At 38.3% G+C, this 12,143-nt stretch overlaps 1 protein-coding gene across 1 annotated transcript; it reads right to left on the bottom strand.

Annotated features, from left to right (window-relative positions):
* Positions 1 to 1,274: 1,274 nt before the first annotated feature.
* On the bottom strand, positions 1,275 to 9,101 carry C4H9orf40 (chromosome 4 C9orf40 homolog). The gene is made up of 2 exons (XM_074361721.1): positions 7,304 to 9,101; positions 1,275 to 3,284 (listed from the first exon to the last, which is right to left on the bottom strand). The coding sequence occupies exons 1-2, from the start codon at positions 7,730 to 7,732 to the stop codon at positions 3,126 to 3,128; spliced, it is 588 nt and encodes a 195-aa protein (XP_074217822.1). The 5' UTR covers positions 7,733 to 9,101; the 3' UTR covers positions 1,275 to 3,125.
* Positions 9,102 to 12,143: the final 3,042 nt, after the last annotated feature.

Here is a 12,143-nt window from a genome sequence, read left to right on the forward strand (position 1 = left end):
CACAAGGGATAATGGAAATAGAAAATTACCTTTTGACGTATACCAGAGAAGTAAGTATTTCAGGCAAGAATCATGAATGGGTTCTAAAGATTGTGGTCAGAATGAGAAATTTATATACTTTCACAGTAACTTTCCAGAAGATAATTATTAATTACAAAGGAGAAAATTGTAACTTTACAAGAGAAACACCTGGCAGACACCACCTTAACCAAGTAATCAAAGTTACAATCACCAATAACAAGACAAATTCATATCAAGTGCCTCCTGATATGATGCACTGAGGTTACATCACACCTATGGAGTTCTTATCAAAAATGCATAATTATGGGAAGTATCAAATTGAAATAGAGTGCCATCCTATGAAATAACTAACCAGTACTCTTCAAAAAGTACTGTGGTCATGAAAGGCAAAGAAATTGAGGAATTGTTTAGATTAAAGGGGAGTAAGGAGAGACAACTAAATATATAACATGTGACCCTGGATTGAATCCCGAGCCAGAAGGATGTTAATGAGACAACAGTGAAATCTCAATTCTTTTTTTAGGTTTTTAAGCACATATTCTTTAAAAGAGTTGTCTGAAGTCACTCTTCCCATGTCCTCATGAAAGCACAACAGAATTATGTTCATGTTAATTTCCTCATTTTCATAACCATACTGTGGTAACGTAAGATATTACATTAGGGAATCTAGGTGACGGATATACAACGTAAAAAAAAAAAAAAAAAAAAAGAAAAACCTACTTTTTAATTTGTCTCAATTTCCCACAATGCCAAGTTACCTGGGCCTTACTAAATTAACAAAATTTTTTGAGGCAAAATTTTTTCAAATCTCTCTCTATATACGTATACACAACACATTCTGCATGTCTATATTAATACATATTTCACACATATGTATGTTTACTTTGTATTAAAATATATACCCCTACATAAAAATATTAAATCTTTTAACATAGTAACAGCAAATATTTCCCCTGAATCTCTACCCTATGGTTTTAGTATTTTTTTGACAGATGCTTCAGAGTTGTCCAAGCTACTCTTTGAATCTCACTCAGACACTGCAATGTGGTGTCCTATGAAATCTGTCAAATAACCACCTTCTATTGTTCATTTGGAAGACATCTTAGTCCTTATATTATTACACAATATAGTAAATTTAGCACATTACCAATGTTTTACTACTTGATCTTTACAATGAAACTTTTGTACATGCATTTTCAAAAATGGCCTAATATTGCTGGCAAGACCTTCCCATTAACAGATAAGAACACCCATTCACTTGTTCATGCAATATTTATTGACTGTCTACTATGTTACAGGCACTGTTCTGGGCACTTAGAAGAGCACTGAACAAAAATGGACACATTCCTACTCTCAGGTCAAATAGAATGGGGGAAGAAATTTTACCCTTTTATTTTTTCCACAGTATTTTAACTGCTTCCTCCCACCTGCCTGCTTTGATTGCTATTTCGTCAATCCCACCTCTTACCTTTAAACTTCTAGTAGAAATTTAAAGTGGAATGAAGTGCAACTATATAGAAAGCACATTTATTCTAATTAAAATTTTGTACCTATTAGATTACGAGAATTAAACAAATTGATGCAAGTAAAGTACCTAGTACACTGCTTGACAATAAACATAGTCTGAGGTAGATACTATTTATTGTTTCTCAATTTACAAGTGAGGAATCTGGGGCTTGGAAATGAAAAAGAACTTGCTTAATGTTACATAGGTAGAAAGTGGCAGGACAAGACTTTGAACTATGCCTGACTCCAAAGACTTAACTCTAACACTATACAGTTTGTCTTCTGTTCTAGAATATTATTAATGTCAACTCATACTTAAATCCTACAGTACACACAAAACATTGTTTTTTTCTTCTCTCTCATTGGCATTTATCATCCTTCCTAAGTTTTGGATCTAATGTCATAAACAACAACAAAATATATACAAGCAAGGATGAGTTAAGTCAATTACAAAGCCAATATTCTGGAAGCAGTACAAGAGTTAATTAACTTAATTACTGATACTCATATAACTCAAACACAAATTGCTTACTTTATTTCTTTAACAATGAAAATAGTAATAAACAACACAATAATTTAGTTCTAACAAAGCCATCAACAGAGCAAAATAAAAACAAAGCTAATTAAGGAGGCATTGCTTCAGCTCAAATTAGTTATCTCCTTTAAACAGGAAAAACTGCCATTAATCTGGTGGTTCTCAAACCTGTCTGCACACTTGAGGAATGGTAGGAAGATTAGTGCTTAAAAAAATAGCTATACCCAAAGCCCACCTCAGAACATCTGTCAACCTCTCAAGAGTGGCGCCCAGGCAAAGATTTTTGAAGTGCTGTCAGTACTGAGAACAAGTCTAAAGTAATAAGCAATAAAAACCATGCCCTCAAAGCAATTCAAAACCAAAAAATTTAAAAAAATATATGATAACTTCTTTCCTCTTATCCTGGGAAACGGGGGAGGGAAGCACCTACTGATTTCTCAATGTTCTTTATTTTTGATTACCTAAAGTCAAGTTTAACAAACATTAAATATTGGAAGTTATGCAAACATGCTACCCAAATCGAAATTCTCACTACATTTAGAAAGCTCTTTTAAAACAATACCAGGTTTCAGAAAGAATCTCCCACATTTTAAGTTTGCACAGATGTTTAAGTCAGCTATTTGTTCAACTATGAAGAGTCAATAAAATGTATTAGAAAGCCTTTTATTAATAAGTTATTATAAAACAATATTCACTTCATGTACCACAAATTAACTTTTTGGTGCAACAAGAACATCTGAATATTTCCCATCTATTTCTAAAACTGTCATAATTCCTTTTTATAAGACTGGTATCTTCAAATTCAGAACCTAAACATAAATTTTTCTTCAAGAACACGTAAGATACTTCCCCTATAACTGTACTATATCCTTGACAAATCCCTATTGGTAGGTTCAGCAGTGACTGCAGGCATTTATCTTTAAAACAACTTTTCCTCATTTTTCAGGTTTGAGAATGGTATCACATTAAGTATGGAAAATAGCTTTTTTCCTCAAGAATACATAAATTCACTTAAGAGATGTCTCCTCAAATTCAGAAAAACCCATTTCTTCAGCCCCTTCTATCAGGATTCCATGTCAATCTCAACCACTTCATTCTTGCCCTGAAGTGTTGTTTCCGTCAGGTTGTCTTCATTTACATCTTCAATGTCTGCCAGATCAATAGGTGGTAAAGGATTCCTCCAGTACTGGAAGGTGTTATACTGCCAAAATTCGTCATTTAGCTTTGATGAAAAGAAAAGAGAGATGAAAGTACATCAATGGTCTAGAAAAGTTAAGTTTCTCCACAAAACAAATTTTTTTCTGTCTTAAAAGCAAACTCACATAAGATTTTGCAGTCTTTTACTTTGCATCTTCAGTAAAAAATATACTTTTAATTCTGCCTAATCAAAGTACTTCATGGACACAGTCAAATCTGTGAATTTTCATATTCATGAATTTGTGAAAATATTTCTTGTTAGTAGTTTAAATTTAAAAGAATCTCCTCCAAGAGCTTCTCTTCCCAGGATTTTCTTGTATTTTTCAACCAAAAAGTAATGCCTGAAGACAGTCTTAAATTTTTTTTTACCTTTCAGTGAGGAAAACAATTTATTTAAAAAATACATACACACACTGTAAAACTTACTTTTGTTCTTTTCCCTGAGGTTTGGTATTTTAAGGGATTGACTTTACATAGGCTAAAATATTTTGACAACTTTCTAAAAAGCATTAGAATAAAAACATGGTAAATAGCAAGAAAATCTTAAACTGATCATTATTTTACAAGACATGACTTTTAAATCAGTATACCAAAATTATAATTCCAAGTGAGTGCTGGCCCCTTAAAAATTCAACAGTTTACTCTGAAAGGCTATAAAATTGTTTAAAGTAACTATGAAGTGATGAAGCTGATGTTCCAATAAAGTTAAAAATTGGCACAAAATTTCAAAAGCATCCCAAAACTACTTTTTGCAAAGGAGGTGGCACTGAAATTATATACAGGCTTTCAGGGTGACCATTTGGAAGGTTAACACCATTCCCAGATGGATATCTATATATCTATATTTAGTTCACTAAGTTGTGTTCATGCTTTACATTCACATTTGCTATAGCAGCATTATCCAACAGAAATACAATGGAAGCTACATCTGTAATTTAAAATTTTCTAAAAAGTAAAAACAGGTGAAATCAATCTTAAAATTTTGCTTCACCCAATATAGTCAAATTATTACTGTTTCAACATGCAGTCAATATTAAAAAATTAATGAGATTTTTACATTCCTTTTATTATTACACTAAGTTTTCAAAATCTGGCAGATATTTTATACTTCCAGCACTATTCAGACTAGCCACATTTCAATGCTCAATAGCCACATGTGGCTAGTTACTTTAATGGAAAGCACAGATCTGTAAGACTTTATCTCAGTAATTTCATTCAGCGCCTTAGACAGTAAGGCTTAGAGAACTGAAAGTTTCTTTAGAATTTCTTAACACTGGGGTAGAAATGTCAAGAAAAATTTCATTTTAATAAGTAAATAGGGTTAAGAACAAGGACCAATTTCTCTGCCTTTTGGAAAAAACTTATTGTTCAAAGTACTTACTTATAAACACAGGCCCAAAAAGATCCCTTAATGATGTCAGCGTAACTAGTAGCTAACAGTACAAACTTTGCCACCAGACAGACCTGGGTTCATATGATAACTCCACCACCTACTAACTCTGATCTTGATCTAGGTCTGCTTTCTCATCAGTAAAAAGTAGACTTGTGTAAATTACGGTTTAGCACTATGACTGCCCAATATAGCTAGGTATTATATTCCAAGAAGCCTATGAACCAATATCCCTTTCTTCTTAGTAAAAGAAGACATTTCTGGTTTCCCTTCTATTAAAAGCATCTAACAGTAAGGGTCAGCACTGACAGAGTAATGAATGACAGAGTAAGTGACATTAACATGAGAAAATACACGAATACTTTTTGAAGTAATACCTGGTTTTATTTTACTTCTCCAGTTTAAAAAAAAAAAATCTGAAACTCATTAAATATTCTGAGGTTCTAGGACAGAAAGGAGGCACCACTATTCTGCCTAGACTGCATCAATACAGAAAAGACATCTCTGAGGAAATTTTTCTTAAATGAGATCCCAAGGGTAAGGAAGGGCAGGGACTTAAGCTCTATTCTGAGTGCAACAGGAACCAGGGAGACATTTGCTCCATGAATGGAAAAAGGTTAACTTCTCCATGTTTTTGCTATATCCTATCTTCTCTTGACTGTAAAACCCTTCAAACAAAACCCCTGCATCTTTGGTGGCAGGAAAGAAAGAGGGACTCTGGAGAAAATTTAAGTTCGCACAGAAGTTCAAGAACAGAATAAAAGAAAGGAACATGACAGTTCCTGGGCTTCTGCCAAAAGAAAAGAAAACAGGGGACTAGTCCTGGTGAAGAAGGAACCCCTACAGCCAAGCTTGTTCCCTGCTGTGGGCTTGTAGTGACTACAGGAAGCAGAGAACTGACAGACGTAATCAACTCTGTGGAGTAAGATATAGGTGTGTCTAGGAGATTCTAAGCAGATCTGTGTGTCAGTTCACTAGAAAAATTCTCTTTGCCTACCTATCATTTCCATTTCCCTCAACAATTTGTGGCACACTGCAGTCAATACATTCTGGCAGGAAACACAATCCTAGGTATGCGTGGGGTACCAAAAATAGGTCTTCAAACTACACAGTCCTTATCTCCATATGGAACAGGTCTGGATGACTATCATCCTGGTTTTTTTTTTCAGGTTTTACACATTGGCGCATGATTTAATTGGAAATTCTAATTACTTTATTTTCAAAACACAAGTGCTATCATTCACTCTTAAGTAACCTGATTTGAACATCTAAAAGTAGTCTGAAAAAAAAAGTCTAAATAAGGCTCATGTTTTCTAAATTCCAAGAAAACCGGGGGTGGAAATAGCTACAATTTATAATTTCATCCAGAAATGCTCATCATAATAATTATATCTAAAGGATAATTTCTCAGAATTACAGAAAAAGATCTTTCCCAACTAAAAAGATAAAATTCCCATTATTTTATTGGCAAGGTACTTGATAAATTCTGCATAAGATACTTAAGACAACGGAAAAATACGGGGTGGATGCTACGAGGTAGTGGCTGAAGAGAATTTTGTGAATTCCGAGTCCTACGTTTGGTTCTTCTAACCCCAAAGCTCCTGTTAAGTCAACCCAGAACTGCCAAAACACAGCTAGAATTCCTGACTAGACCAAAGCTGTCCAATAAGTATATAATGCCACTCACAAACGTAATTTAAAATTTTCTAATGTCATATTAAAAAAAGTAAAAGGTGAAATAAATGTTAATACATTTTATTCAATCCTATCTTCAAATTATTTCAACGTGTGATCAATATAAAAATTTTTGAGATCTTCGAAATCTGTGTGTATTTCACACTTGCACATCTCAATTTGGGACTAGTCAGTCACATTTCAGGTGTTCAGCTGTGTCACAAACCACACTGAACAGCACAGATCTTATGCGCAGAGATGGGGCAGGCTCATTTCCCAAGGAACGAGAACTCTCCAAAGAGCCTACCCATACATGCTTTACCCTGAGAACCAAATTAATTTTCAACGACTCTTTTTCACAGGATCAGATTCAACACTGAGTTAAAGCCTTTTCCCAAAACGAGAAGGCCTTTCCTCTCTGCTAAAGAGTGGTACCATGCCTAAAGGACGTCCAAGTGATGGCCACCAAATTGGTCACCCTCTTTAGAAAGAAATTCACCACGAATTACAGAAAAAGAATCATCGTTAAACCAAGGAAGGCACGATACACCTTTCGCTGACTTCTGTTGTTGGGCTGAACTTATCGCGGTTCAAGGCCAGCGTCTTCTCTAAGCTCTACAGCATCGTGCCCCACGCTCCTGCTTCCCGCTTACACTTCACAGGTGCTCAAGGAGCAAGGCCGCGTCTACCTCACCCGACGGTCAGTTTCCCCCTAGTTTAGCTTAGAGCTCTCAGCCTGTCCGACTCTCCCAAAATGCTGCTAAGGGTGGGCTGTGGAGCCCTTAGTGTGTCGCCTAAGGGTCGCTGTTTAAGTCCCGCGGCGGGGAACCCGTTTTTCATCTTGGGGGCATCTTGACGAACACGTCTAGAGGGGAACGATTGGTTCCTTCCCGGTGCGCAAAATGCCTAGAAAAGGGTGACCCCTTCTGCCCTCACTCCGCCCCCGTCCCCGGAGCGCCCAGCCTACCGGCAGCCCCTACCTGGCGCGGTGCGGCCCCCCAGTCTCCCCGTGGGGGCTCTGTGCGCCCCGCCCCGTCGTCGCCACCGCCCCTCGGGGGCCGGACACCCCGGGGCTCCTCCCCTGGCCCGCGGGGCCTCACGGGCGGCTGCAGCAGCGGCGGCTCGCCGGTCTCTAGGCCGCGGCCCTCACGCTCCGCGCCGCCCGGAGCGCCGGTGTCCCCGCCGTCGCGGCGCTTGTTGGGCGAGACCGAAGGCTCAGTCATAGCCCCCGCGTCGATTTTACGCTTTCGAGGCAGCTCCGGGACGCCGAGGGGCTGCCCGGGATGCGAGGCCCCCGGCGGCGGGATCCAGAGCGGCGGCGGCGGCGGCTCCTCAGGAAAGTCGCAGAGCAGGAGCCGCTTCCAAGGCACGTGGAACGTCAGCGGCTCGGCCGCACGCCGCTTGGCCATGGGCCCCGAAGGCTCGGGCGGAGCCCGCCCAGCGTCGGAGGCCGAGCGCCGATAGCTGCGGGGGCGTAGGGCGAGGGAGGAGCGCGCAGCGCGCGAGGGAGGGCGAGGACCGAGTCCCGACTAGGCGGTGGCAAGAAGGTGCAGAGGGCGGGGCGGCCGGTCCGGCCCTGCCCGCGCGCGTTGCTTCTCCGCCGCTGAGGTGCGACCGGACGTTGGGGAGCAACCGCGAAGCGGCGGAGATTCGAACCTGCGCACAAATGTGCGCGCGCGCACCCGCGCCGGCCAGGCGGAGCCGCTGGTTGGTGGAGGCTCGCGGGGCGCGCTCCCGAGCGCCCCTGCGGCCGGAAGTGCGCGAGGCGGGAAGGCCGAGGCGGGCTTATTAAAGGCCCAGTCGAGTTGCCCTGGGAGGGCGTGACCTTCCCTCAGGGGCGGGGAGAGAAGCGTGCGCAAAGCCGGAGCTTAAACTGTGTATGTTAGTATTCCTTTCCTCGAGTCAGTGGCCACCTGGACGTCCCCAGGAGGCTAAAACAGAAAGTTACACAAACTTAATAAATCAGTATTAAGAGGCTGTAGCTCTTTGCTAAGGGATTATTCGAGACAAGTTGCTGAGCGGGGGTCAGGGCTGAGTGAAGTAGCTAAAGCCAACAAGCAACACGTAAAAACAAAGCAAAAGCAAAAAACAAAAACAAATAAATAAAAAATAGCGTGTTTTGCACTGGCTGCTGTGAACTGAAGTAGCCACCACATTCCTCGAGCTTTTATTAAAAATTAATTGATAAAGTTGCAGACATGTGCAGCTCATCCAAAATAGCTCATCGAAGAGCCAAGCCTGGAGTACAGCTCTTTTCTAAGTGAAAACGAAAATTATTTGGTTCTCAAATTATGTGGGAAGCACAGATTTCAGCCTGCTTGCTTTGCATGATGATCAACAGTGAGATTCCAAGATACTCCTTTTAGCAAGCAAAGTGAGTGAGGAGAGAGAACCGTATATTTACTACTATATCTTATATTTAAATAGTTGATAAAGATAGTAACCAAGTAAAAAGATGAGGAAAAAAATTATAAGTGCTTTGAAGAGAGATGCTACTATGATCTAGAGAAGTGTGCAAGGAAGATCATTGTGCTCTAATTGGTTGGTACTACCTATATATTAATTACGCCATGCCCCTACACCTCAAGGCTGTTGTGAGAAGCTAGGACAACCACCTACTTACTAGTAAGTACAGAAATGTAATAAGTAGGGTAGTAAATATAGCTTTTTTTGTTTGATCTTTCCATTTCCTCTTTTGTTTTGTCTTTCCTTTCATCTCCCTATCCCTCTCCCTTCTGGCAACCACTTACTTGTTCTCTGTATTTATGACAGTTTCTCTTTTGTTGTCTCATTTGTTTTGATTTTTAGATTCAACATATAAGTGAAATCTTACAGTATTTGTCTTTCTCTGACTTGTTTCACTTACCATAATACCGTCTAGATCTATCTGTATTGCTGCAAATGGCAAAATCCCCATTCTTTTTCATGGCTGAATAATATTCCATTGTATATACACATCTTTATCCATTTATCTATCTGTGGGTACTTAGGTTGCTTCCTATCTTGGCTGTGTAAATAATGGTGCAGTGAACATAGGGATGCATATATCTTTTCAAATTAGTGTTTGTTTTATTTGAATATATATCCAGGAGTGGAACTGAGGGATCATATGGCAGTTCTATTTTTAACTTTTTGAGGAACATCCATACTGTTTTTCATAGTGGCTGCATCAGTTTACATTCCCACCGGTAGTACATGAAGGTTCCCTTTTCTCCACGTGCTTGCCAACTCTTGTTATTTATTTGTTGTCTTTCTGATAATACCTCATTATGGTTTTGATTTGCATTTCCCTGATGATTAGTGATGTTAAGCATCTTTTCATGTGCTTGTTTGCTAACTGTATGTCTCCTTTGAGAAAGAGTCATTTAGGTCCTTAGCCCATTTTTTAATTGGGTTGTTGGTTTTTTGATGCTGAATTGTATGAATTCTTTGTATATTTTGGATATTAACCCCTTGCCAGATATATTGTTTGCAAACATCTCCCGTTCAGTAGGCTGCCTTTTCATTTTGTTGATGGTTTTCTTCATTGTGCGAAGCTTTTAAGTTTGATTAGGCCCCATTTGTTTATTTTTGCTTTTGTTGTGCTTGCCTGAGGAGACATAGCCAAAAAAAATACTAAGACTGATGTCAAAGAGCTTACTGCCTCTGTTTTCTTCTAGAAGTTTTATGGTTTCAGGTCTTACATTTAAGTCTTTAATCCGTTTTGAGTTTATTTTTGTATATGGTGTAAGAAAGTAGTCCAGTTTGATTCTTTTGCATGTAGCTACCCAGTTTTCCCAGCACCATTTATTGAAGAGGCTGTTTTTTCTTTGTTATGTAGTCTTGCTTCCTTTGTCATAGAGTAATTGACTATATTAAGTGTGGGTTCATTTCTGGACTCTCCATTCTGTTCCATTGATGTATGTGTCTGTTTTTATGCCAATGCCAAATTTTTTTTTTTTTAATTGAAGTATAGTCAGTTTGCAGTTTTGTGTCAGTTTTTGGTGTACAGCACACAATGCTTCGGTCATATAGAAACATACATATATTCGTTTTCATATTCTTTTTCACTGTAAGTTACTACAAGATATTGAATATAGTTCCCTGTGCTATACAGTATAAACTTGTTATTTTATATATATATATGTGTATATGTATGTGTATATGTGTATATATATGTATGTATGTTAGTATCTGCAAATCTCAAACTCTCTATCCCTTCCCACCCCCTTCCCCCACTGGTAACCATAAGTTTGTTTTCTATGTGTGTGAGTCTGTTTCTGTTTTGTAAAACTGTTTTGATTACTGTAGCTTTGTAGAATAGCGTGAAGTCAGGGAACGTGAGACTTCCAGTTCTGTTTTGGCTATTTGGGATCTTCTGTATTTTTATATAAATTTTAGAATTATTTGTTTTAGTTCTGTGAAAAATGCCATTTGTATTTTGATAGAGATTGGATTAAATCTATAGATTACCTTGGGTAGTATGGTCATATTAAATTAATTCTTCCAGCCCAGGAACACGGTACATCTTTCCATCTGTTTGTGTTGTCTTCAATTATTTCTCTCATCAGTGTCTTATAGTTTTCCTACTGGTCTTTTACCTCCTTAGTTAGACTTATTCCTGGGTATTTTGTTCTTTTTATTCTTTTTGATGCAGTTGTAAATGGGATTATTTTCCTAATTTCCCTTTCTGATTCCTTCTTGTTTAAAATTGATAACCCATCTATCTCAAATAGATGAAGAGTTTGCCTTTTTCAAATTAGTGACACAGATTAGATATGAAAGAGCTTAATTTTATCTAAAGGTTTTGAGTGTATCCTTCCTAAGATGAAAAAGTACAGTTTAGCAAATAGAAGCTCATTCCCTTGCAGTCCTTTCCACATACTTTTTTTTCTAAATTGTAAAATGTACCATATGTACAAAAAGTTGTATAAAACATATATGTAGTTAAAAGAAAGATAGTGAGATACCCAAGCACCCAGTTTCAGATATAGAGTATTACTAGTACGAGAATATGACAAGGTACCTACATGCCTCGCCCACTGGTGCCTCCCTCCTTTCCACTCCGGGTAATTACTGTTTTGATTTGAATTTTGAATTAACAATGCTTCTGCTTTTCTTTGTAATTTCCCCATCTGTATATGTATTTCTAAATAGCATTTTTAGTTTTGTTGGTATATAGACAGCTTTATTGAGGCCAAATTGACATAAGATAAACTGCATATATTTAAAGTATTTAATTTGCTGAGTTTTGATGTATGTATACACCTGTGAAACTGTAACTGCAATTAAGATAATGCACATATCCTTCACGCCCAAAAGTTTTCTCTTGCCCTTTTGTAATCCCTCCCTCCTCCCTCGGCAGTGTGACCACTGCTTTACTTTCGGTCACTATAGATTTATTTGCATTTTCTAGAGTTTTTTCTTTTTTTAAATAAATGGAATCATAGTATATATACTCTTTTGTTTGGCTTTTTTCCCTCAACACAGTTATTTTGAAATTCATCCAAGTTATTACATATTCATTCCTTTTTATTACCCGGTAGTATTCTGTTGTATAGATATGTCAGAGTTTTTTTTTTTTATCCATTCACCTATTGATGGACATGTAGGTTGCTTCCAGTTCAGGGCTATTGCAGATAAAGCTGCTGAGGACATTTGTGTGTAACGCTTTGTATGGACGTAGGCTTCTTTTTCGCTTGGGTAAATATCTAGGAGTTGAAAGGCTGGATCACATGGTAGGTGTATTTAACTTCTCTTTAACAAACTGCCAAACTGGTTTTCAGTGGTTGTACCATTATACATTCCCACCAACAGTGTATGAGAGCTGCAACTCCAACA

The sequence above is a fragment of the Camelus bactrianus genome, chromosome 4, assembly GCF_048773025.1.
Source record: "Camelus bactrianus isolate YW-2024 breed Bactrian camel chromosome 4, ASM4877302v1, whole genome shotgun sequence".
In the NCBI taxonomy this organism is placed as follows: Eukaryota; Metazoa; Chordata; class Mammalia; order Artiodactyla; family Camelidae; genus Camelus; species Camelus bactrianus.